General features: G+C 38.3%; 1 protein-coding gene across 1 annotated transcript; it reads right to left on the bottom strand.

The window, feature by feature from the left end:
- Positions 1-2,320: 2,320 nt before the first annotated feature.
- BRMS1L (BRMS1 like transcriptional repressor) lies at positions 2,321-25,093 on the bottom strand. The gene is made up of 10 exons (XM_039552731.1): positions 24,881-25,093; positions 19,094-19,184; positions 15,527-15,654; positions 12,768-12,847; positions 9,559-9,655; positions 9,097-9,180; positions 7,673-7,737; positions 6,157-6,196; positions 5,323-5,449; positions 2,321-3,871 (listed from the first exon to the last, which is right to left on the bottom strand). Exons 1-10 carry the CDS (start codon positions 25,014-25,016, stop codon positions 3,748-3,750), a joined length of 972 nt encoding a protein of 323 aa, XP_039408665.1. The 5' UTR covers positions 25,017-25,093; the 3' UTR covers positions 2,321-3,747.
- Between the last annotated feature and the right edge of the window lie 1,924 nt (positions 25,094-27,017).

Raw genomic sequence — 27,017 nt, forward strand, 5'->3', positions numbered from 1 at the left:
TCTGCTAGTGAATCTGTCATTATTTCCAGCCTTCAAACCCTTCATGCCACATCCGGTAAAGCTAAATTTCTAGAAGTGAGGTCTGCAGGACTGCCAGCACACTGAAACAGGAGTCAACTCAAAACATCAATTTTCAGCTTTCCAGGCTGGTAGTTCCAGAAAAAAACAGCAATGAGTCTTAAATGGTGAGAGACACATCTGATCCATCACGACCATTTTCCATACAGAGAAACAAAAGCATACATAATGCCATGCAAGTACATTTAGGCTGGCAGGAAATATCAGGTTTACTGAATACATGCTGTGCCTTTGATTCAATTATAGACTGCAAATTCCATTCCAGAGGTAATATACTGGCTACCTGGTCTGAATTGCAGCAGTAACTGTGCCTCTGCCTGAGAATAGCATAGTAAAGAGCTTTCTTAGGAACGATCACATGCCCTCAGAATAGAGCTTCCTTTGCCACATGTAAAGGCTGTTTGGACAGGGCTGGCATCTGTCAATCTGTTATCATAGATTGATAGAAAGGTTTGGATTAAAAAGGACCTTAAAGATCATCTAAGTTCCATCCCCTCTGACATGGGCAAGGATACCTTCCACTAGACCAGGTTGCTCAAAGCCTCATATGGATTAAAGCACTGAAGATTTCAGCTATTTAAATGCAAAGTCTATTGAACACATAGTTTCTTTCTCCTTACCTCTCCCTTGTCCTCTAAAAAAGGAGGGGAAAGAAGGCTGTTCTTTCCCACAGTAATATTTGAAGAATTTCTCCAGGAGACGGGAAGCTGTATTAGCACATCTCTCTTTTGATAGAAGTCTAAGCCTGTTTTTTTCTTTCTACTTATAAGAAAAAAAAAAAAAGAACAAAACCAAACAAAACCTCGCACAAAACAAACTGAACCTATTGTTGGAAGACAGCACAGGTTTTCAAAATGAATGAAAATTTCAGTACTTAATCATCTCTTACCACTTGATGGGGGTGGCGAACTACTTACGCAGGCCTTGGCTTACAAATATAGAGCAAGATGTTCCTGGACTATAAATAGTCAATTTTTATAGTTTAAAAACAAACACACTGCAACAAAGTGCCAAAATTCAAATGCATTTGGGAAGTTTAAGACCTGCTTATTATGAAATACCTAAGCTAAATTCCACATTATACTTACACAGTAAGTATTGTCAGGTTAGATCAATTGCATTCCAACTAAATATACCAGATACTTCATTGTGGGAAAGATGAGCAGATCAGTTTGCTGTGTTTACCAAAAACCAAAGCGCATCTCCTCTGAAACATAACTATTGATAGAGAAGCCTTTTCTACACATGTATAGAAAGTTACTTTTGTCACTAAGTGCCTCTTGTTCTTCATTTCCCTTTTCACGCACTATATATCACAGAATTCCTTTCAGCACTTTACAGATCTAAATCCAATTTGTAGGTTAAAGCAATGCTACCAAGGCTTGAAAAGTAGTGGCATAAAAGATGAAACAGATGACAAGAGGCTAACAATGTCTGTACTTCAAAGGACTAAAATCTGTGGAAGACACCCCTTACATTTTATGTTGGATCAAGCAAAACATTAACTATTCAAATATTAAAAAGATACAAAGCATGTACCAAATATTCACCTAATCATGAAACAACTAACCAGTTATAAAGAAAGACCAACCTTACAGCTTTCCCATCACATATGCAGAAATGGTTACATGTCAAAAAGGACAGCTAAAGCTCAGTTTCCTGTACTTCTAGTAATGGAACAGGTAGGTCCCAGTTGCCTGATCACTAATCCATACTGCTATGATTATTACCTCTCATGTTGATATGAATTATGTTTATTCTGAATTAAGAAACCACACTCACTGAGTGTCAGTCCAAACTGCAGGGCCGTACAAAGCAAAGTTCTGCTTCGTACAAGATCAGATCAGCAAAAGCTGTAGGAATAATCAACCGCAGCTAGAGAGATGCAAAATACAGAAGAGGAAAAAGGGAAGGGGTAAATCACAAAAACAGTTTAGAGCGCCCAGCATGGCCTAAATACAAATGATTTCAAGCATGTCAACAGATATGAAATTCTTAACAGTGCTTATGTTCGATTTATAAATGTCACAGAATAAAGCTGCCATAAAGTATTTTGTAAAAGTTTGTAAAAACAAACAGAATCTATACAAACAAACTCTCAAAAATCAAAAGAAAAAAGTGAAGGTCCAAAGTTTTTAAAAAGCTTTAGGCCTTCTGATTATTTAAAAATATTTCCCTGTGCCATTTGGTAGATCAACAATTCCAACAAGACTAGAAAATCAAAAAGCGAAACAACATAAAAGATGTTCACTACCACAGATCATTTATTTATACACCAAGTTAAAAAAATGCAAATATTTAATTACAAAATGTTTATCAAACAACTGTATACATACAGTTCATATTGTTAAAAGCCAACATGTCAATCGATACTTTATGTACATTTGATTTATAATGTCATACAATTGTAGAAAAGCATCACTCAGCAGAAACTGATTTGGCATTTGGAAAGTACTTACCACCCTGCACTAGAAGAGACGATTAATTTATATGTTACAATAAAAGTATTTATTTGCTGTGATCATTTAAAGCAAATTGATGCTTTTTTTTCTCCAAGAAGAATCATCATAAGTGGAGATTAAAGTGCACGTAACCAATGCATTAACAATTCTTCAACAATCCCATCTACCATTCTAGATGCTTGAAGCACATCACAGTAACATCAAGGATTTAGGACTTTCCTCTGTGGCTAAAAGAGCAAGACTTTAAAAGACATTCAGCTTCCTAAGCTGCATGAAATACTTCCGGTGTACAATAAGATGAAATGGGGTACAGAAATTTTGAAAATAATGTTTGGTGAAAAACTCAGTGTGAATTCTCCCAGATATATGATTTCTGGGGAAATATTTTCCTTTTCTAACAAAAACTCATCATATTTCATACAACTGTGGACCAAACATGCAGGCCATGCAACAGCATTTATGTAACCATCCCCGCAGTCGTTCTTTGAGGGCTACATGTAACACAGGTTGGAGCAACACTGTCTACCTTATGCATAAATTTTGCTGGCAATCAAGAAAAAACATCACCAATGATTTGTCTGCTATAGAATAGGGTCCTACACTAGAAGAGTGCTCTTCAAAAAATATAGTTCAAAATATTGGCATTGTCTCATTACAAGCAATACATTAAACCTTACAAAATATAACACAGTCAGTACTAGCAGAGCTGTTGAGGACAATAATTTTAATAAATCAGTACACTTTGGATAAAAGAATGCTTATGCATGTTACAATCTATTCAAAAGCAACAGCTGAGCAGGCTAAATTTACATCCACAAGAGAAGCATGACACAGTCACTGAAAATAAAGTGAGTTGCTGGTAATTATGGTTATCATTTTTTTCACACCAACTGGTCAGCAATGGAAAAAGAAGAATTTTTTTTTTTTTCATTTTACAAATATGGTAAGTTTTGAAGCATTATACTTGAAGAGCATACTTCATATCTTAGGCACTGGACCCAATTTAGAGGCAAAATGTCTGTTAACAGGATTTACTCTCCTCAGGTTTCTGAAGGCCGTCCATACGAAGTTTACATACAGCACGACCGATACACATTAGATACTGCTGTATATATATAAGGAATACAAAACACTATTAAATACAATTTTCACCCCATGGCACATCATGCATGGCAACACCACTTGTTTCATATCCGGTGAGCAATGGTCAGTTGTGGTTATGCTTTATTGAATATTTTCCTTTCTGTAGCTGAGAAATATACAGCTTAGACTTGCTTCCATCCGGTCTTTTAAACCAAACTTCATCATGGTTAATTGTTGTAATTATGGCACTACAGAAAATGAGGGAAGAAGGGTCAGGGGAAGAAAAACAAGAAGAATTTAGAAAGCTTATAAGCTAAAAATAACCTCAAAACTGCAGCTGTATTTCCACACAGTAAATGAAAATATACATTAGTTCTAAATGCTAGGCCCCAAAGATACTGGCTTCACTCTAAGGATAGTTTTAACAGAATCCCTTGGCAACTGCAAGTGTCTTTAGTGAAGGTAGCTATCTATTTTATTCTCTCACAAGAAAACCCTAACATGTACAAATATTTTAATTGTTTAAAAGAACAACAGTCACATAGAGAAAACACAACAATAAACCACCCATAGTAAAAAAACAAGAAAAGCCTTGAAATTACATCGAATATGAAGTACTTGAAAAACAGTTGAACAACCTGAAGCCACAATTTAAAGCACAAAATGTCTTCAACTCTTACTCATTATACCAAGCCCATAAGAAATAAATTGAAAACTGATTTACCAACTCACTGTTAAATGAGCCCTGTTTTTATGCTTCTTGTGGTAACCTTTAACACAAACAGTGAACAAAACCCCTTCCCCACACCCCACAGAAAAAATATCATTTAAAGTAGATTGATGGGGAAAACAGAAAGGACAAAACCAAAGATTAAAACAGTTCATAGAATAAAGATCTATTGCTTACTGAGCATGACAATTCCCTCTAGTCTTAGAAGCTGCTGGAATCTTGAAAGCCCAGGAAAGCTCCACTGCACACTTGCCCTGTTAAGCATCAGCTTTTGGCTTTTGTCAGACACTAGATACTAAGATCTTTACTTGGCCCAGTATAACCGCTATGTTCTGCTAAATTAATTCCAAGTTTTTTAAATTTCAGACACAATCTATAGTTTACTAAAGTACCTTCCTGTTTCAGCCCTGAACAAATACCAAAATCACCAAAATTTGTTCCTCTTCACAACACACAAAGAAAAAGAGAAACAGCCAGTTCTACAGTAAACTACTGATATATGAAATTAAAGTCAAGTTTCCTGAGTACACATGCCTATTTAATCAACACTGGGCTTAGACTTATTTGCCCCATTCAGTAAAAGGTAAGATACACATTTAATTTTAAATACACTCAGACTCTTAGAATTTACAAATATTATCCATATAGAGAAAATACATTTAAACGTTCAACTGAATTTGCACTCTAATATTTAGACCGTTCCCAGGTAGAACCTTTCTTAAGAGAAAGAAATACCATTAAAAAGGTCCAATTCTTTTCTTTCAGACCACTAATCAACAGAAAACAACGCTTATCTTAAACAGTATAAAGTGTTTTTCCATAATTAAGTATGAATTTCCATAATTAAGGTGAACTAGTAAATGTTACTGAGGTGGCAGTATTTCCACATAGGCCTTACTCTTCAATGCCATCATCCTAGTTATTGCTTAACATAAATGGACAGAGCTGCATAAACTAAATAATCTTTACCTTGTAGGACATTCATCTTTCTTATCAATGCATATCGTCTGCCCTCGTCCATACCACTCGCCGTCATAATAGAGTCTTCCTTCTTCAGATCTAGCACTATGTAGATGCTTTTCTAATTTGACAGGTGCTAAATTAAGTAATAAAAGTGATTTAATATTGACTTCACAGAAATCAGTTAGGTGGTTAAATACACTTTCATCACGTTATTTACACAGAATACACATTTTTTCCAACAGTTCGCCTCTTAATAATTGCATGGAAACTGGAAGCAATATACCTTTTTATTTCCAGCCAGATAATTAAAAGTTATATTTTAATTTTCTAATAGAAACTATCACCTACTTGCCTACTGTCCCTTTTCCTCCTTACTCACCTCCAAATATGTGATTTTACTTAGCACGAACATGCTTCTCACTTCAGTGCCAAATATGAATACCCCTCCTTTCCCATAGCTCTGCTTTTTCAGGGTTGTAGCTTGAAGTCAATTTGAGCATCTTTTGAAATGCACCTCTAAGGTCCAGATGCTCTCAGTTTTCTGCTTAACCTTGTGCAAACACTGGCACAGTTTGCTCATAGGAATTGCTGTAAACCACTGTTGGAAGCCTGAGTTTTTGATGCTAAATTTCTAGAATTTGTGTCAACAGAAACAACAGCAATCAAGCTACAGGTATCAGCACCTGAGAGAGGGGAAAGACAACAGCCACATCTTCCAGCTACTTCACCTCATCCTCCATCACTATACCAGTACTATAATAAATGCAATCTGCCTGGATGCAGTTCGCATCATTCCACATGGCAAGTTCTGTCTTATGAAACCAGACTATATTTACTTACGTTCTGGCTTTACCCTGTGCGGCCCCAGCGTAGCCATTGCCTTGGAACACAAAAGAAAATTAAAGCTAGTCAGCAAGCATAGTCATTTTTTCTTAACTGCCAGCTTTAGTTGTGAAGTAACGTGCAGTGGTATTTACTCTTATATGCAAGTATACACTTGCATTTACATGCAAAAAACACAATGAGAATTCTAAAATAAAAATGTGTTCAATGGTGACTTGGTAGCTAAACAAAAAAGCATTTTGAGGGTGAAAAAAATCACCTTCTTTAATAAGTTTTGATTTCAAGTAACTCTGAAGTTTTTCTAAATTAAATCCTCAAAATTGCTCTTACGTAATTCTGTCAAGAAAACACAAAATTACATTAACTCATTCTGAAAAACAAAATGCTGCATGAACAATCTAGTCTTTTAATTTATATGTTATAAGCTCACAACTTACTTCATGCAAGCTCCAGATCACACATAGACTTGAAAAAATAAAAAAGCACTCAGGAGTTTTTGGGGGTTCACTTCTTTGTTTGCTTTTTGGGGTTTTTTAAAATTATTTCCAAAAAAGGCAAAATCCCTAGTAGGTCCTGGGTATGTTGCTCTTGTTTAAAACTATGTAAAACTACGGAAAAGAACTCAAGGGAAAGATATTTTATGTCTGTTCCTCTGAAGCAACAGAAAGAGAAAAGTCAGAGAAGTTCTCACGTAAAGGTCACATTTTACTTCTTGTTTAGGAAATAGGTACAAGGTAAAAAACAGGATAGAAACTGACTCAGAGCCAATTCCTCACCAAGTTTTTGAATTCACCTAAGTAGTTTGCTATTCCATAAGCTGGGATGCACTAGGATACTAGGGGAAGCTTTCTGACTGCAGGTGCCAGGCAAGGATAGCATTTCATTACAGCAAGATCCTTCAACAGTCTTACAAAGATCTAAAAAAGGCATTACGCAATTAAAAGATGGATGTATTTTTTCAAATATATCAATTGATCAAACAAATTTCTTTTCCTATAAACCATGATTCTATTACAGTCTGAGAAAAACACAGCTTCCCATTTTATGTAAAAATATGTAAGAAGAGGTCCAAGGACAGAAATCTTCTTAAAATAGAAAACTTACTATATGAAAACACGCCATATGAGATACATTTTTTAGAATTTTCATATAAAGCAAAATCCTACCAGACTATCCTATAAGAGTTTCTATCCAATTAGGCTAGACTATGAGAAAGCAGATCTACTTAACACAGGCTTTAGGCTCGCTTTTTCATGGAAAATTATGGACTCCCCTTTTTAGAGATATCCTCTTGCACACCTTTAATGGATTCCTCTGTATGATTTAGGTAGAAGCAGAAGAAGTAGCAATAACACAGATTAAATTGAAAGGACTAACTGACTACTGAAGAAATAAAAATCTACTTAGTATTTTGATCATGTAAGAAATCCAGTTACATATTTTTAAGTAACAAAAGGACTAGATATGAACCCAACTAAATCCACAGTCATTGGCATTCATCCTTTCATCTTACCTTCCTTATTGTTGTCCAGTCTTCAAGTATATCAAGGTCTTGTAACATATAAACTATATACGGGCGTGGAAATGTTAGGGAAAACTCTTTTAAACAGAAATAATAAAAATATTCTAACTGTAGAAAGATATTAATAGCTCTCTTCTGCCTGTCTTTCACACAAAGAGTACCCACATGAAGTAAAAGCTCCGTGCAAACACATCCATCTTTGAATTACGCAACCTAGAAATGCACTTTAAGAAGTATTAAAAGAGGTAATAATAGCATGTAGATATTCAGACTACAGGAGTTCAACAAAGGGATAAGATGAACAACTGAGATATAATCATTCCATTCCTAACAGTTCAAAAATTATTCTATTCACAATAATTCAAATTACAATTAAAATTCATTGCAATTTCAACGTACCACTGCAAAACAGCACCTACACTAGTATCAGCTTAAATGAAATAATTATTTTTACAGTACCCTGCATCATATATCTTAGAAAAAAAAGTATGGTCAGCACCACATATCTGAATATCAAATATCCAAAACACAGGAAGTAGAAAGGCAAAGCCCCCTTCCTTAAACTATCAACTGCAAAGTAAAAAATGTGTATTAGAACAATACATGAACTTCAAATCAAAATTCCATATAGTACAGCTATTCCATTACAACAGTCTTCACTTTTTACTTTGTTTCTCCCCATTTCATCTCTGAAAAACAAGTTTAGAAAAAGGTGCTATGGATGTTTAAAAAAAAAAAAATCTCCTAAAATGGACACCAAGCCTAAACTTAAAATTCCATTTGAAATTTTAAAAATCTTAAACCTCTTTCAAATCTGTTTTTCTCTAAATAGCAAAAAATTACAAATCAAAAGACATGTAAAATGTCTAGGTATTTTCTTTACACAGATCTGACAAGTTCATAACTATTTCTAAACGACAATAAAAAAGAACAAATTCACTTACTTCACGACTGAAAGGATTTTCAGCTTTATAAACTGCGTGAAATTGCTGAGATTTTATACTTAACACTATATTAGTATTTTTGGTTTGGAATATACTCCAAAATAGCGAGGTAGCTCATAATTCACAGAATCCGATGCTATTTATATGGTCAGTTGGTGAAGCTCAAGCGGCCTAACTTAATTCTGCTTTTGTCTTGTAACTCTATTTTTCTTTAAGAGTTAGAAAAATCAACTTTTAGAAACATTTTCTACATAAAACTAGTAGCTAGGTAAGAGAATCTTAATTTCAATTTTCATAATGGGATGTGCCAACATGGTTTCTCTAGTCTGAATTAGAATAATGTCTGCCATGCAAAAATCAGTTTTGATAATTCATTATCACTTCAACTTGATATTAATCACACATGTAATAAAATTAGCTAGAAAACTGCAAACACTACCAGAGAGAACAACGATTTCAGTAAAAGGATATCTGATACAACAACAGGTTTCTTCTTATCTGGGCTAAATGGATCCTTCCTTTTCTTCCTGGACTGGAGCTCATCATTCCATAATTCTGAAAAGATATAATAAGAACATGCTATGAATCAGAAACATTTACATGTTTAGCTCTTTTTATAGCAGAAAACATTGTCCAAAAATGAAAAATAACATATTCTGGTGAGATGCTGCTTCTGAACAGAATAAAGGTGTTACATGATTATGTAGGCATAGATTAATACTCTCAAAACACACAAGGGATGCTGACAATTATTAAAGCAAAGTTTGATTTAAGTTTAAATTCAACCCTCTGCCTGAAGTCTACAGCTGAATAGCATTCTAACAGATCACCTAAAACTCACCAGACATACTATGTGTACAGTCAACTAATCAGTAGCCAGCAGAAGATTAAAAGCAAACAAATTTTAAAAAAACAAACTGAATTTCCATCCACCTGAGGTAATGTCAATGCTATGTCTGTCTTCTTCAAGTCTTCTAATCTTCTCTTCCAGTTCACTTTGCACAGTATCATACAAGAGAAGCTTCTCACTCTAAAAAAGCAAGATTGCAGATCTTTACATTACTAAGTTCAATAATCTAAATATTGACAATTTAAGGCATCAGTGGAAGAAACGTAAGAATAGATTTTCCAGAAGCCACCAAGCATATCACATCTCCCTGTATCCACTTCCTTAGCATGAGATCCTAGCTCCTTAAAGACAGCACACTCACTTAGCACAAGAGAAAATATAATTACATATTTATCAACTATTGGTACCAAGAATAATTAAGAGCATGCAGCTAGCTCTCCAGAAAAACTGTTTGCATTTTGACACAAACACAGTATTTTTCTTCTGTATAGAAAAGATTTATTCACAACGGGTAAAGTAGTGACATCTATGCCACCTTCCATTACAAATTACAAAAGCTAATGTTTTCATGGAAAGCTTTTTATAAAGCTACCTCCTATACTAAATTACACAGTATCTATACAGAACAGTTACTCTTTTAAAGGCAGCATCAAAACCCACTGAATTCTCTAAAAGAGTAACTTGGACTTAAGCTGAGTTTCAAGCCTCAAGGAAATACCTTTACTACTCTTTCATAAGCTTGCACATTTCCAAAAATATGAGTAGAAAATACAGCCAATTGTTAGATTTTAACATTCACTTTCAGTGAGCAATGTCTTCAACAACTCTGGAAAACAGAGAGCTTGGACTTACTGAAAAAACAGCATAAGCAGCTCAAGCCACTGCATCCAGATATCTGCTACTGTGTCTCTATCAGAAGCTGCAGTTCCCTACAGCCAAATGAGCAGATGTCTGCACCTCAACTGCTCTTGCCCACAGCAGAGCACAGTAACAGAAACTTACTTTTACCAGTGCTCAAGCTAGTTTTCTGGAATGAAGCAAATCAGCTGAGGAATGGACAAAGAATCCTATTCCACTAAATGTCTGTCGTGCTTACCATTCTCTTCAAGTTACAAAATATGCAAATTCTAAAAACCTCCTTTCACATATTTTTCAACTCCTCATTATAAAAAACATTTCCCGGGTGAATTTAAAAGGCAGATGCCTCTTTATGTGTATCTGAAGTGCCAAATGAGTGTTACCTCTTCTGAGATCATTTTAAAATTCCATTTTAAAATTAAATAGCATTTGTGTTTAGACGTGTTCTGCTTCAGGTAGCTGGTAACCAATAAGGTGTGAAAAGCTGTTACAGGCATCAGAGGCATTCTTGCTGAATGGTTATACTCCAGTGCAACAGTGATTCTACAAGCAGCATTTCTGACTTAATAGAGCTTTTTCCCCCAAGAGCCTTTTATTGGATGGTGAATATCTGAATTCCGAATGTTTCACATAACAGCAAAACAAGGGACAAAGACCACCTTAAAGAGGAATAATACATAGCCAAAGCAAATCATTCAATCATGGATAAGAGACCCTGCAAGTCTTACAGGATTCTGTCAAGCCTCAGGAGTATCCACAGGAACAAAGACAGCCAATAACGAGTCATCCTTCATAATACCTAATTCTTTCCCAAGGCATCAAGAAAATGGAAAGCTTTTCAGAAGTACACATGCATATTCTTGCTTTATTGGTATAGTAGGAACCAGGAATTCAGGAATATGGTGAACCACTCAGAAGAAAACACCTTTAAGCAACTGTAAGGGGGCTGAGGAGTACTATGATGAAAAACTCAGGATCTAAGCAGCTATGTACAGCATTGGACATACATGTACTTGAGTGTTTGTACTACAGTATCCAGCATTTAGATATGTGAACAGGAATATTTATGTTCAAGGAGAGGAATATTATTTTTATTGTAACTGCTTTTGAAATGACAACTCTATCACTAGCTGTCTAATGCATCTCAAAAAGACTTCTTTGGTTTTGTTATTAAAATGTAAGGTGTTTCTTGCTAAAATTATGTCAGATATTTATTTAATTTCTTGGTAATCTTTTTAAAACAAAGGTTAAAAATCATGTGGGAATCTATTAATAAGAATTTGATAATGAAAAATAAGAAGACTTAGCTATACATATATATATGCAAAGCCAAACTAATAAAAATCTCTCCAACAACTTCATTAACGACTCAGACACGGGACTCAAAGGGGACTAAGCAAGCTTGCCAACAACACTAAATTGGGAGGAACTGTCAACTCCCTCAAAGGCAGAGAGGCCCTGCAGAGAGATTTTGACAAATCAGAAGGCTGGGCAATTGCCAAAAATGAAGTTCAAAAAGGACAACTGCTGGATCCTGCATCTGAAACAGGGTAATCTTGGATGTACAGACAGAATGGGGAATGAGATGCTGGAGAGCAGTGCCATGGAAAGGGACCTGGGGGTCCTGGTCGATGGCAAGTTGAACATGAGCCAGCAGTGCCCTGGCAGCCAGGAGGGCCAAGCGTGTCCTGGGGGGCATCAGGCACAGCATTGCCAGGTGGGCAAGGGAGGGGATTGTCCTGCTCTGCTCTGGGCTGGGGCAGCCTCACCTTGAGTCCGGTGTGAAGCTTTGGGTGCCACAATATAGGACAGATATTAAGCTACTAGAGAGTGACCAGAGGAGGGTCACAAGGATGGTGAAGGCTCTGGAGAGGAAGCTGTATGAGGACTGGCTGAGGTCACTTGGTCTGTTCAGCCTGGAGGAGACTGAGGGGAGACCTCATTTTGGTCTCCAATATCCTCACAAGGGGAAGCAGAAGGGCAGTTACCAATCTCTTTACTCTCATGATCAGGGACAAGATTTGAGCAAAAGGCATGAAGCTGAGTCAGGGGAGGTTTAAGTTGGATATCAGGAAAAGGTTCTTCACCCAGAGGGCAGCTGAGCACTAGAACAGGCTCCCCAGAAAAGTGGTACCAGCTTGTCTGAGTTCAATAAGTGTTTGGACAACACTCTTAGACACATGGTTTGATTCTTGCATGTTCAGCACAGGGCCAGGAGTAGATGATCTTGATGGGTCCCTTCTAACTCAACATATTCTACGATTCTAATTTTCAGATGCTTTGAATAAACTCTTCCATGGGCTTAAATGTTACATGGCAATTGCACTCAAATAGCAAATAACTAAAATAATAAAAACATGCACTGAACCTGAAAAGCATGACAGACAGTAAAGTCAGATGAGATTAGCTATCAATGTGAAACATCTGGCACAACCTCACAGTGTTGTCGAGAGGCTTGAATTTCACATTCGTATTTGTTCTTCACAGATTCCAGACAAAGCTCTCTATAGATACCTGTAATCAGACAAATTACAGCAATATTACTTTCTTTAGCAAATATCCAACTTCAGAATTCTATTTTAAGACTGCCTGCAAGTCCCAACACATGCACATAGTGGAAAATACAGATATATTACATTAGGCACTTAGAGTGGCTGGCTGCTTTAAAGAATAAAAATAAGAACAAGTAAATCCTTAATTCTGAAGATCTGAGCAAAACTAAATGATATTTTAACTCCTTCTCCCATCAGTCAAAAAGTACACCAGTAGTCATACTAACTTTAGAAAATATGTCCATTTCATATTTCTGATCGAGCTATCCTGAATATCATCAGTTTCCAAATTTAAGTACTAAATGGCCTCTTCTATTTTCTAGTTAGAGTTTAAAATAAGGTTTTGGGGTTTTAAAATAGCTAGAAAACTGATTGAAAGAAAAGGATTTTACAAATTAGTATTTGGAATAATACTTACTTTATAATACATGACCTTAATAAATTAAATTAATTAACAAGACTGATCCATTCTTAAAAATAATCACCTTGTGATACAAAGGATACTGATTCTAAGTATTAGGAGCATTCTTAGACATTTCTGAAAATGTGTCCACTAAACAGCTGAAAAAAATCTGAAACATATCTGAAATGTAATACCCAGCAAGCATAGATAAAACTTCATTTAATATATTCAATTCATTCAACACAAAATATTTAAATTACTTCAGATTAGAAACATGAGGAGTTAAGTTTGCACACACAGTAGTGGTGTCTTGCAACTGAAGAACTTTCAAAATCAACTTCCCTTATAATTCAACTGACTATAAATGACCACAGTACTAGAGGAACAGTATTACTACCAGCACTTCCTCTGAAAAACAAACCACAAAGTATTACGTCAATCATCTTTCCACAGTGAAGCTATTCTAGAATTCAAAATGTTATTTTCTTACATTGCTGTTATGTTTCTTTTATTTTTTTAGTATTTAGGGCTGACTGGCATATTTGGGTCACTGTTTACTTGCCTGAAATTTAACAATATAGGTATCAACAGTTCTAGAAGAAACAGTTGTTTTTCTGACTTGCTATAATAGCCAAGATCCACATTTTGTTTGAATAGTGCCTTAGAGAGCTGAGGAACAGAAGTTTCTTTTCTACCACAGATGTAATTATATCCAAGGTTTAGCTAAATATAGTTTAGTTTGGGGTTTTTTTTCACCACTTCCTCCCCTCTCTCAGGTAACAGTAGGTCCTTATGGGTTACCTGCTGGAACTCAAGTCTTGCTATTACCAACTTCTGTCAAGGCTCTCAAACAGTAAAAGCAAATAAGCCAGTTCTGCAAGCTCTTGCCTTCTCTGGAATAATTTCATCAAGTTTATTCAGTTGGGGATGAAAGGGAAATAACCTCCTGTTTTCTAGTCACAACTTCAAGAAAACTTGAAGCTGGGCTTTTTTTACATTGAAACATGGCTCTTCAATGCTGCTGAAGACCAATCAGGAGAATGTGTAATATGCTGCATATCCCATACCCACCTACATGAAAGCACTGATGGACAGCCACATTTAAAACTTAAAATCAAAAGCCTGGATTAAGGTTGCTTTTATAGCAAACCTTTTTGCAAGTTCAACTGAGATCCTTCTGCAAAGCCCAAGTGGGCTACTTAGGACTAATCATGTAAATTTGGGCTAAGAACTTAAAACCCAGAAATGCTGGGTCAGCAGCTGGGAAAAAGCATTCCAGAGAAGACCTGGAGGGAAAGAAATGCAGTAGATCAAAAGATTTCAAATTCTCAAAGTCAGAAGTACCAATGAAGACATACTGAGTAGTACTGAAAAAGCACTAGTATTATAGAAAGTATAAGTTGGTTTGTCATTTTTCAGTTTGCCTGCACCACATTTCTGCTAAATTTTTTAGAAAAGACACTCGTATAGCTTCTCTGGCTACAGAGATCACAGGTGTCTGTCTTTTGGCTCCCTGACAGCCTATGTTAGGTAACCCTTAGCTGAATCCTCCTAAAGGAGTCAAGCTGTAACATGAAACAAATTTAGGGAAGTAAAGTAGGGAAGTGCAGAACTTTGTCTTCCTATATTACCATTCCATATGGTTATATGGTTGTATACAAGAAGACGAATATTCTTGCCGCCTTCTTCTGAGCACAAAAGCCCGTCTAAACATTAATTTTAATAATTAAAATTGAGCTTAGAGAAAAGCGCCAAGGACAAGAGGTTTTTCCTCTTTCCCTAGACATAACAGAAGGATAGAAGCAGAGGAGTAGAAGAGACACAGACTAGAAGATCACGAAAAAATGTGATCATATTAGATAGTAAGCATGTCATGAGATAGCACCAACATATCTCTTCAACAGTGACCATTGTGTAGACCTGATCCCAAACCTTCTGGCTAAAAAATCATTAGCTTTTACTCAGTAATTTTGTGCTTACTGCACAAAGACAGGCAGCTGTTAAATGAAAGATAAAAAAAATATCTACTTTTAGCGTGATGTTATCAGGCAACGTATGCACGGAGGTAAGCAACTTATTCATTTTGACTTAAAAACCGCCTAATATTTAAAATTATGCTACAGAATTTCTAACTTTAAAACACACTCCTTCAACAATTCTGAAGAAAAGAGAAGATTGACCTTAAAACGCATAGCAAGTTTATACTTTGGAACAGCAATACTCATTTTGCATGCCTACCTGCCACTTTGGTTCGGATTTGCATATTTTCTTGTAAAGCTGCCAATGGTTCTAAATATTCAGGTGCTTTTCCAGCTATGACCTCTTGTAGCTTTGCATCCACTTGGCTTAATCTTTCTTTGTAAAGTCTTAAAATAATAGGAATTATTAGGATTTTATTTAAAATAGAACAGAAGTTAGAATAAATATTTTTAAAATAACTATTTGTCATCCCTTTATTAATGCTATGGAACACTGAAATAAAATGAAGATTTGCTAGCATTTAAATTTTGCAATACATCTTTTCTTTTTGAACAACAACATTATTCATGTCTATTAAGCCTTTCTGAAAAGCAAATGCAAACAATCAGAAGTGCAGAAAGTCAGGATAAAATTAAACATATCTCCATCTCTAAGGAAGAAGAAAAAAAAATTGTACATCTGTTAATAATATGACATAAATCAACATGGAAGAGGACACAAAAAAGTACTACAGTATGTAAGAACAAATTGGGTTATGTCATGAGAGAGAAAGACAAGTTTGTGGATGGAAACAATCAATCATTCACGTTTCTGTTCATGTATCTGCTCCCCTGCTATCATAAACCAAGGAAAAAGAGATGCAGGCACTTAATGAAGCAACTCTCATTTCATCTCCTGTGAAAATCTACCTGTTGCATACGATTATAAATATCATGAGATAATTTCTAACTCACATATTACAGTCCTGCCAAAAGGAAGTGTAATTAAAATATTTTTATTTTACCTGAAATTCAGTCATTCCATAAAAGCTGGTATTTGCTGGCAGACAATGAAGAAATCTGCCTGCACTTTGAAGAATTTGATGTAATATCAATTACAAACATTTCAATCTCAATAAAGGTCTGCTTACTTGTAACTGATAGTGTTCCATGTTAGAATCATCAATATAACTAACTTTTCCTGTTCTCATTTTTCACTTTGCACCCCACAATCAAAAAGTGTAAAATTAAAGCAAACATGTACAAACTCTGTTACGAACACATCAGATGTTATCTGTTTACACAGACATAAACAGACGTCCTCAGGACAAGGATGCTGCTTTTTACTTATTTAAAGTGCACAGGTTAAGTAATTAATTAGACAAAACAAAGTTCATTTATACTGACACATCAAGACCTCCTTGAAAAATAACTGCCTGTTCATCTTGCCACCACCTTGCTCATCCTCTGACTTTAGCCAGGTTAGGTACACACATTTGCACTATAGAGTTGTCATCAGTGATCACTGCCCTCCCTCTTACCTGCAAGAAGTTAAGGGTATGATATGCACAATCTGTCCTGCAGTCAACTGACATCGCCTGCAGCTGATCAAACCCAGTTTGCTGGGCTTAACCCTTGATGAGCATGCTGTGCACATGGTGGTTAACACAGAGCTGCAGCAGAATTATTTAGCTCAAACATAAGCCTGGGTGCACAGTGCACATGACTGGGTCAGTCACTGAAGTTTGATTACATAGCACTAAGTACCAGCTACATAAGAGCAAGCAGCTATGGACTGGGTGCTGTCAGCACTTGGTACCATGCAGCAGCTGACGGACTACAACTATTTATCCAGTACTTTCAAACAATGATTTGTCTAAAGTGAATAAATGCTACCAAACCACTGTAAATGCTACTTACAACATCCAAATTCAGTTTCCCTGAAATGGATGAGGAGGCAGACCCAATCATTACATCATCTCCGCTGTTAGGTGCGACAAAAATCCCATTGTTTATGCATCTTTTTCTACTTCCCAAACATCATCACCTCCCTACTCACAGCTACTTCTCCCTATAATCCTTCTTCCACCATTCTAATGCTCTGTTTCCAGTATTTCCACCAACTGTTCTTCCAGCCCACACAAATACCTCTCTCTCAACTAACCAATGTGTCTACACAACGCCTTCCTCCATATACCACAGCCTTACCACTTCTCAAATACCATTCGTAAGCCCTAAGCCCCCAAAAATACTTGCTTCCTTCCTCTCAAGACCACCCTCTTTCATATTCACTCCTTAAAGATCTGTTTCCACAAATTGTTTTCAGTCATCCAAGCTGTCAAACAGATGGAAGAGTAGGGCTGAACTCAAAAGCTGACAGTTTTCCAAATGCCAAACCAATCAGTGCCAACTGGCTTCAGTACTCATCAGCTGGCTGCATTTCCCAGGTTTTCCCATGCTCAGCCCAAAGAACAGCAGGACAAACAGTCCTCTCTAGACACTACGGCAAGGAATTTCTTGTTGGGCAATTCTTTCCAGACCCTATTATTTCCAGACCTCATAGTGTCCTGTTATGCAAAGCAAGTTATATATCTCTGTTTTGTAGCAGAAAGAAGTATCTCACAATATAAATAAGCATCTGAACCATAATAACAACTGACTAAGTTTTCAATTAAAGCATATGCCCAAGCACAGACCAGGTCTTCTCAAAATTTCACTTAACAGTTACCAAATTGCCACCAATTTAAACCTTGTCTGTGCATGCATGAAAACAAATTTAACTTCACATACATTGCTGGAGCTTGTCCAAAGAAGGACAACGAAGCTGGTGATGGGTCTACAGCACAAGTCCTGTGAGCAGCACCTGAGGGAGCTGGAGTTGTTTAGCCTGGGGAAAAGGAGACTCAAGGGGGATCTTACTGCTCTCTACAACTACCTGAAAGAAGTTTGTAGCGAGGTGGAGGTCAGTCTGTTCTACCTGGTAACAAGAGGCAGGACTAGAGGAAATAGCCTCAAGTTGCATCAGGGGAGGTTTAGATTAGATATTAGAAAAAAATTCTTCACAGAACGGGTATTCAAGCATTGAAACAGGCTGCCCAGGAAAATGGTGGAATCACTGTCCCCAAAAGTATTCAAAAATATGCATAGATGTGGTGCTTAGGGACATGGTTTAGTAATGGACCTGGCACTGTTAGGTAAATGGTTGGACTTCATGATTTTAGAGGTCTTTTCCAACCTTAATGATTCTATGACACAAACGATAGGCTGTAATACAAACGACAATCACTTTTGAATAACTCTTCTTTTAAGTAGGTCTTTACTAGCTACTTATGCAGGTATTATGGCAAACTACAGACTGAGATAACAGTATTTTCATTTTATCTAGTAGTGGTATCTGGTTTGCAGTAATCACAAGAAACTTTCATTAGTACCAACTATAAAAACTACTGCTGAAAAAAAACCAAACCTAATTTCTTACTTAGCAAAGACAATGCACTTAGGTCTGTCCCACATATATCAAAGTATGAGAATGATATTGAATGAATAAGTAATTAAACAAAATCTCAAATTTCCCTAAAATCACAATTCCTTGGTTCTACTAGTGAGTTTGATGCAATAGACCCAGACTAGTCCTTCACAGGAACAACATTTCAAAACCATCCTTAAAGCAAAACAAAAAATACATGAATATATAGAAGTATTCTGCTGCAAGTAATTTCAGAGTTCCCAGTTCCTACTCTTCTCCAAAAGTAGCATCCACATATACAAAAGACAAGAAACACCAGCTGCACGATATTTTCATGGAATGGATCCTCAAATGAGGCACTTGAAACATTAAAATACTTACTGATCTTTAAGGTCTGTAAACTGCTTTTCAAGATTGGACATTTCGTCTAAACATTCCATTCTTCTTCTTTCACAGTCCTCATCATCCATTTCTAAGAATTTAAAAAAAAAAAAGTTAACAATGTAATATATAACCAAATAAACTGGATATTTTGTTTCTAGTGAATGTGAAAGAAACCCAAATTATAGCCATGAGCAGTTTCTCTCATATTATTATTATTCTCACAAAGCAGAATATGAGAAATCACTTGGCACATAAGCTACAAAGTTAGAAACCTCGATATAATTCTAGAATAAACCCCATAAACAGCAATTCTTCTTCCTCAAAACAGGAAACAACAGCACTGTAAGACCTCAAGAGGTGTATTTCATGCCTGATAATACAAAGAATACATAAGAATGCATGAAACAGAAAAACTAAACAATGCATATCACACCAGATGAAAGACACTGTTAAGAGTGAGCTGTTATCAGCCACCACTGAAAATTCAAGTGTATCCTGGGTTAGTACAAACAAAAGCAATCCCTGGAATGCAAGCACGGTTCAGTGTTACATTTGTCATATAAAATTCAAGATTTGTTTTATTAATATTCTTTAAAGAAAAAGTAACACATAATTTTGAAACAGGTTTCATCCTGTCCAGTTGGAAAAGTTCTTTGAAGTTGAAATATTAACGTAAAAATATCTGCTGTTCATTTTAATGACCATTTGAAATGACTCTAATGAAACATTTCTTAACCTGAAAAGTCTAGAACATTGCAGATACTTAACTTTCTATGCTTCTATGCAGCAAGAGTAGTTAATATTAAACTCTTCTCACAGATTTTAATTTATATTCCTGATTTTTTTTCTTAATTTACCTAGGGAAGATAAAGCAACAAAAATATACAATTTTTTGCCAAAACTTTTGACACTGCCATTGAAACACCTGATGTTACTAAGCATCAGTTGTTACCTCCACTGGCCTTTCTTAGACAAGAAAACTGAGAAACTGTGATAAAAAATTCTTGACTCCCAGAAGAAGAGAAAAAAGAGACTTTGTTAAGCCATATTCAAAAGTCAGATACGTGAAACTGCTTTATAACAGCAGTATCTGCAGGAATTAGCTCTCTACAGTTACACTACAACTGACCCATTATCAACCAGTAGAAGGCATGCAGAAGGAATGGCCATGCACTCAGAACTGTGACTGAACTGGTGCAAACAGGCCAAATGCTCGAGAGAAAGCACTGTCCTAAGGAGCCCTTACTTATGTAAGCAGTTACTCTGACAAGAAAAACCCTACCTCCTGACAGAAAGGCGAAGTAGGATCCTAAACTGAGCAGGAATCACTCTTTTAGGCTATAAACAACTCTGAGCTTTTTGCTTCCTCCTCACTCACATTTTTCCAACAAACATGTTTAACTGCTTTATGCTGTCTCCTACACCAACTACAGAATGCAGTGTGCAAGTCTCCATTCTTATTGTTTTGCAAAACAGTATGGCAATTTGTAAAGCTCATGAGGTGAAAGGAGTAGCTTCAGGGCCACTAGCTACTTGAAAGGATCTGATTAAATCAGATTGTCAACTCAGACCTCTCAATATTTGAAGCTCTCTGCACTTAACTTCTTCCTGAAATCATCACAAGCTTTTAAGACTAAAAACGACACTAGCCTTCTCTGCCTGGATATGAAAACCAGCAGTCAGCACAGCAAGATCAGTCAGTATTACAATGGCATCTATGAGTCCAAATTAAAGACCCAGTGCAGTCTGTCATACTACTGTTAGTACAATCAAAAAAGACAGTGTACAAAGTTTTAAAACACAATATAACCTGGAGTATTTGAAAGCAGAGCAAGAAAATTTAAAGACAGAACTTTAAAAAAATACATTGAATGGGGAGGGTGGGGGAAGAGCATATCAGGCTGTTAAGAGATATTATTTATATTAAAATATTGTTCTCAAAAGTCAGGCAGAACCATAAACCCAAAATAAGGCTGAAAACCATATGAGAGAACAAAGTTTTATTTGACTGCTTAACACAATAACCAAGCCAAAATCGATTTAGCAACTTATAATTTGGCCAGATTTAGGAATGTGGCAATCATATTACTCAGTTGTCTAAAGCATTTCTGTGCTACAAAACTAAAGCTTCTTTAAAATTTGACGGTACCTCCCTGTAAAACCAAACAGGAGCAAGCACTGGGATACCTACAGTTTTTCCCCTTTATTCTCAAACATGTTTCAGATGTGTTCTGCTATGCTTTTGATTCTAAGTATGTTTTAGTAAGGAGTTCATTGATAAGCTTTTCTTAAATTAACGTGGATTTATTTTATTGTTTGTGTATGTTTAGGGAGTACAAAGCAAAGAAAGCTACAACTGTAACCCTGGCTGAGGATCAGTGCACATCCACTGCTGGAGCAGAAGGGGACTGCATCTTACATTTTAACTTGCAACTTGTGTTGCAAGGAAATTGCTATTCATTGGCATCTGAGGGCATAGATGATTTTCTTGTAGATAAAGAAATAACACATAGCTCTCTCCAATCTCCTCTCAGCTGCAAATACCCTCAAAAGTCTTTGATTTTCTGCCTTGCAGTCTACATTCTAGCTATCATTCATACTGAATGTCAATTCACATGCCAAGTTGCTCTTCAATTGTTTCATCTTTATTCTTCCTCCAATAAGATTCATAAAATGATGAAGATTTTCAGAGTCCTGAAACATCTTTAATTCCCCACTTATGGAATTTCTTCATCACGACCTTAAACAACATACAGACTATGTAATATGTATGCATTGCTGAAAAGGTAAAATGTTTTAAGATCAAATCTCATGGCTTTCCAATTGAAAATTTCAATGACAGGAGGGGGAAGATTGCTCATTTCATATTAAAACAGTTGCTGATAGGCCCATTCTGTCTCAAAACTTCAGATTTACCACAAAGTTTCATACTGCAGAAAGCATTTAGGCTACTTTTAAACACTTTCAAAATCACAGCTGTTTTTTCCTACTATACTCAAGCAGTCCAACACAGTAATTAGGGCAACCTGGTTTAAAGATAAAAAAATCCACACAGCAGTTGAAATGTAACAGCACCTAAAATAGCTTTTTTTAATAAGCTGTGGCCTGTATAAAGTGCTTCAAAAAATGGCCAAATTCTCCCCTGGGATGGTAAGCATAACTTGTGGCTTTTTTAATTCATCTCTAACAAACTATTCTATACCCCAGTCAATAAAACACCTGTACTAAATACATAAGATCAAAATGAACAGGATAGATAGAGTGCCAGCTCTCAAGGACGAGTCATGCTTCCTCTAACTGCACCTTTTGTATTCTCAGGCATCTACTGGAGAAAAAAAAAACAAAAACAGAAGGCAAGTTAAGCAAATGACAAATTTAACCAAAAAAAATCTTTACTAATTTCAGTTATGACTTATTTCTTGGGGTGCTAATCATTTTAAGTCTGTAGGAACAACATGCGTCCAAGGAGTATGTTCATATTGGTCAAGACACTGAGACAAGCATGTAATTTTCTGTAATCATCACATTTTAAGTGCTCCCTTAAAATCATTTCTCCATGGAATGCAAAAGAAATTACCTGGAGAGCTTCTTGTATTGTTTTAAAGAAACACGCACAGACTACATTCACTTAGAACACACTCCTTCCTAATCCCAGAAGAAACCAAGATAAGGACAAAACCATATAAATATTTGCCTTCAATAAAAATCAGCCAAAGTGTCTTAGACGTCAAGTAAACTTCAAAGTTTTCTTTAAAAATAGCAAATAACAGAACTACAAACAGGAAACAAGACAAATTTTGAAAAAGAGCAAACTTCAAGGCTGGAACTAACAGAGACAATTCTCTCTTCACTAGAGCCAGAGAGTTGGGAGAGAAAAAGTTAAGTTTACATATGTTATACCAAACTCACTCCCTCATACAGAAAATTACATTTCCTCAGACATAAATATTGGCTAGAATAAGAAATTAAGAAAGGGCATTCCCACGTGGTATCTAGCTACAATACAAACTGGAAGGCTAAGATCAGGCAAGAAAGTAGTGGATTTTGTTGCAGTGCTGCTGCTGAACCTCATCAAAGAGACCTTTGCAACTCTGTGTCTCACCCACCTACCACCCGTTAAGGTTGTATATTCCTCCTTTTTTCTCTCTCTGTTTTCCCCGAAAGGTGTAACTTCATGTATCAGAACTTCTTGAAAAGCTATCTCCATTAATTTCTTATCCAAAATACAGTATTCCTTTTTCAGGTCCTGTACAATTCTGACAATAGAAGAATTGAAGCATGCTTTCATAAGTCACATCTCAAAGGAATAGCGCAAGTTGCTATGCAAACAAGGACATGTACAAGGATATATCCAAATCAGGTATGCTTTTCCAACACGATTACCTCCAGCTGCTTGCCCTGGTAGCCTCACTCAAGTTCACCTTTTTTCCAGCATAACCACCAGCACACACAGATGCTACCTAGTTTAGGTTTCACCAAAACGAGCCAAGACCATTTGAGCACATCTTTCTGGCCCTGTTTTCCAACAGAATCACTTTGAGAGAATGGGGGTAAAGAAAAACTGATCAGCCTTCCCCAGTACTGGATCTGTAATTGTGTCAGGGGAGGTTCAGGTTGGATATTAGGAAAAGGTTCTTCATCCAGAGGGTTGTTGGGCACTGGAACAGGCTCCTCTGGGAAGTGGTCACAGCACCAAGCCTGACAGAGTTCAAGAAGCATTTGGACAAGATTCTCAGGCACATGGTGTGATTCTTGGGGTGTCCTGTGCAGAGTCAGGAGTTCATCTCAATGATCCTTCTGGGTCCCTTCCAACTCAGCATATTCTATGGTTTTAATTTGGTGATATAGGGGCCTCAGCACTAAATCACTACGCTGCCAGAACCACATGTCAGGACTAGGGCTGGCCCTGGTCCGCATCCATATCAGGACTTTTCTCACTTCACTAACCCTGTCCACCTTCCTTTCCAACCACCGGCTTGCATCTCATCACTAGTCAAATAAGGCACCACAAACTTCTACCAGTTATCACCTGGAAATATGTTTTATGATCAAAGACAGAAAATAGTAATTGCAAGGAAAGCTTGAACAGATAATAATAACCTTCTTAATAACACAGTGTAAATTGAGCATAGTAAAAGGAATCCTTTTAAAGATTGATTTCAGCTACTAATGTAATTCAAAATCTACAGTCCAGAGGAAAGCTACGGAAAAAGGAAGGAACCTTCAGCTGAGCAGAGCCTGAAGTGATCGGCAAAAGAGGCCAGTGGTATTGACAGGGCTTCCAATATCCCCTCAAAGACAGGTCTCAAAACACCTAATTAAAATTCATGAACTTGCATGGAAATACGTACTTATATGTACGTACACACTTGTTCATGTATGCACACGCCTTTAAGCGCAGACCTCAGCAAGGAGTCCCTCTGCGAGGACGCACTCAAGCCCAGCAGGGCACAACCCACAGCTCTTCCACGGAGCGGAGCACCGCGGCCCAGTCCGCCATGGCCAGTGCCAGCCTGCTGCGGAGCCGGCGGCTCGGGGCTCAGCGGGGCTCCCTGCCCATGCGCCCCGCCCCGTTCCTGCGTCCCGGCCGGCGGCCCGAAGAGGAGCCGCTGAGCCGAAGCAGAGGCTGGGCCGGGGCGGGGTCACGGGGGGGAGGGGAAGGGGGGGTGACACCGACAGCCACCAGAACCGGGGCGGAACCGGTGTGCCCCGGGGCAGCACCGGGCGCTGAGGGAGCCGCCGCGGCGCCCTCTCAGCGGCGCTGCCTGCGGGTGGCCGTGGTACCTGAGCTGTCCCCCTCCTCGGAGACAGACGAGCTCTCGGTCTCCTCCTCCTCAGAGCTGCTGCCCTCGTTCTCTCCGTAGTCCACCTCCATCTCATCGTGATTATTCTCCTTCTTCTCCCGGGAATGGACCGGCATCGTCCCCGCCGCTGCTATGAAACCCCGAGCCCGCCCTTCCCGCCGCCGCTCCGCCGCTACCACCGGCCGCTCCGCCCCGCCCGGCGCCTGCGCGCCCGCCCATTGGCCGAGTCCCGCCGCCGTCCGGCGTCACCACGCGTGCGGCGTTCTGGGAATTGTGGTCCGCCCTGAGAAAAGAGAGCTGGCGAGGCGCTGCGAGGGGTCGGGCGCGTAGCGGGGGTTCCTCGCGCCCCTCTCCCGTCTCGGGACACTCACAGGACTGCTCGTCACCGGGAGAGGCTTCGTGGCGGCCGAGCAGAGTTCGGAGCGCTTTGTACCTGCCCGCGTCTCGCGCAGGTGGCCGGCCGAGCGAGGCTGTGGCCCTGTGCGGCGGCGGGGTTCGATCGTTGCCGTTCCGGGCCGGAGTAGCGGAGGGACGACGCGGGGCCTCACGTGTGCCCCCACCACCTGCCTGGTTCCTATCGAGGAGGAGCATCCTGGCAAGACGTCCCTTATGGCTCGGATCTCAGAGGAGAGAGGCCCTTGGGATTATTAAGGGGAAATTCTTTACTGAGGGTGGTGAGGAACTGGAACAGGTTTCCCACAGAAGCTGCGGATGCCTCATCCCTGGAAGTGTTCTAAGCCAGGCTGGATGGGTCTTTGAAAAGCCTGGACCAGTGGAAGGTGTCGCTGTCCATGGCAGGGGGCTTAGAACGAGATGATCTTTAAGGTCCCTTCCAACCCAAACCATTTTATGATTCTATGAATAGTGGCCTCCCCAGCAAAACTTGTTTCTTCCCATTATATGCTGTCCTGTAATCAGTGTGATATGCTTTAAATTAAATCAGACTTAACTAAAGCTGACAGCTGTCCACTGAGAGTGGATAAGAGAAGGGACTAAACAGATACGCTGCAATCTGTGCAGGGTTGGGATAGGTTTTTTTTGGCTTTGAGTATCAGTACTTTTCTGTTCATTTGCCAATTGCTGTTAATTGTGCTACAGAAGATGTACTGAATACAAGTGACACTTACTGGAAAAAGCTGTTTCAACTGTCCCCTTGCTCTGAGGGACTGATTAGCTTTACCTCAGGACATACGCACGTACAAGGATGTCTGGCAGGGATCCTCAAGTGTCCTGAAATACAGAGCTGGTGGTGGCCTGAAGGTCAATGTGGGTGATATCTTTGGGGCGAAGGTGAGCTTACTTGTACTGCACAGGCTCACTCTGGAAATCTAGGCCAGCTGAAGTAGTAGAAAAGCACAGTCTGTCTCAGTGATGTGATGTGCTGCTCCAAAGAAGTTCAGGTTGTGCCTGGCAGTAGCAGTTCTTCATATTGAGATCCAAATTTGGCCCCTCTCTGCTGTGTGGATGGATGTTATGGAGGCTATATTGTGAAGCAGTTAATAACTTCTGAGTTTCCCTATGGATTTCCACCTCCGTAGCAATAGCTGCCCACCTCAACCACAATAACCATTGCTGTACATTAGTCACTTCTTTTCTTCCACATCTCTGTATATCCAATGCAAATAATTTCCCTGAATCTCCCCCAAGAGCAGTGTATGTAGGTGTGCCACCTCTTCTCCAAGGACACTGAGAGAAATAGTAGACAAAATTAACCTCCCATCCTTCAGTGTGCAAACTCCATCCTTTCTCTTTTTCTTGTCTCCGGCTTTATAGTCAACCAGGGACACAGCAAAACTTGGCATGCATTCTCCATACCCATTACAATTTTCGTCATTTTTTTCATAGATCCATAGAATGGTTTGGGTTGGAAAGGACCTTAAATATAATCTAGCTCCAACCCCCCCGCCATGGGCAGGGACACCTTCCACTAGTTGCTCAGAGCCCCATCCAACCTGGCCTTGAACACTTCAGGGACGGGGCAGCCACAACTTCTCTGGATAATCCACTACCGTGCCTCACCACCTTCACAGTAAAGAATGTCCTCCTAACATCTAATCTAAACCTACGATTTTTAAAAGAACTGTAGCCCACATGGGAATCCCGAGTCCTTTCCTAGA

The sequence above is a fragment of the Corvus cornix genome, chromosome 5 (genome assembly GCF_000738735.6).
Source record: "Corvus cornix cornix isolate S_Up_H32 chromosome 5, ASM73873v5, whole genome shotgun sequence".
Lineage (NCBI taxonomy): Eukaryota > Metazoa > Chordata > Aves > Passeriformes > Corvidae > Corvus > Corvus cornix.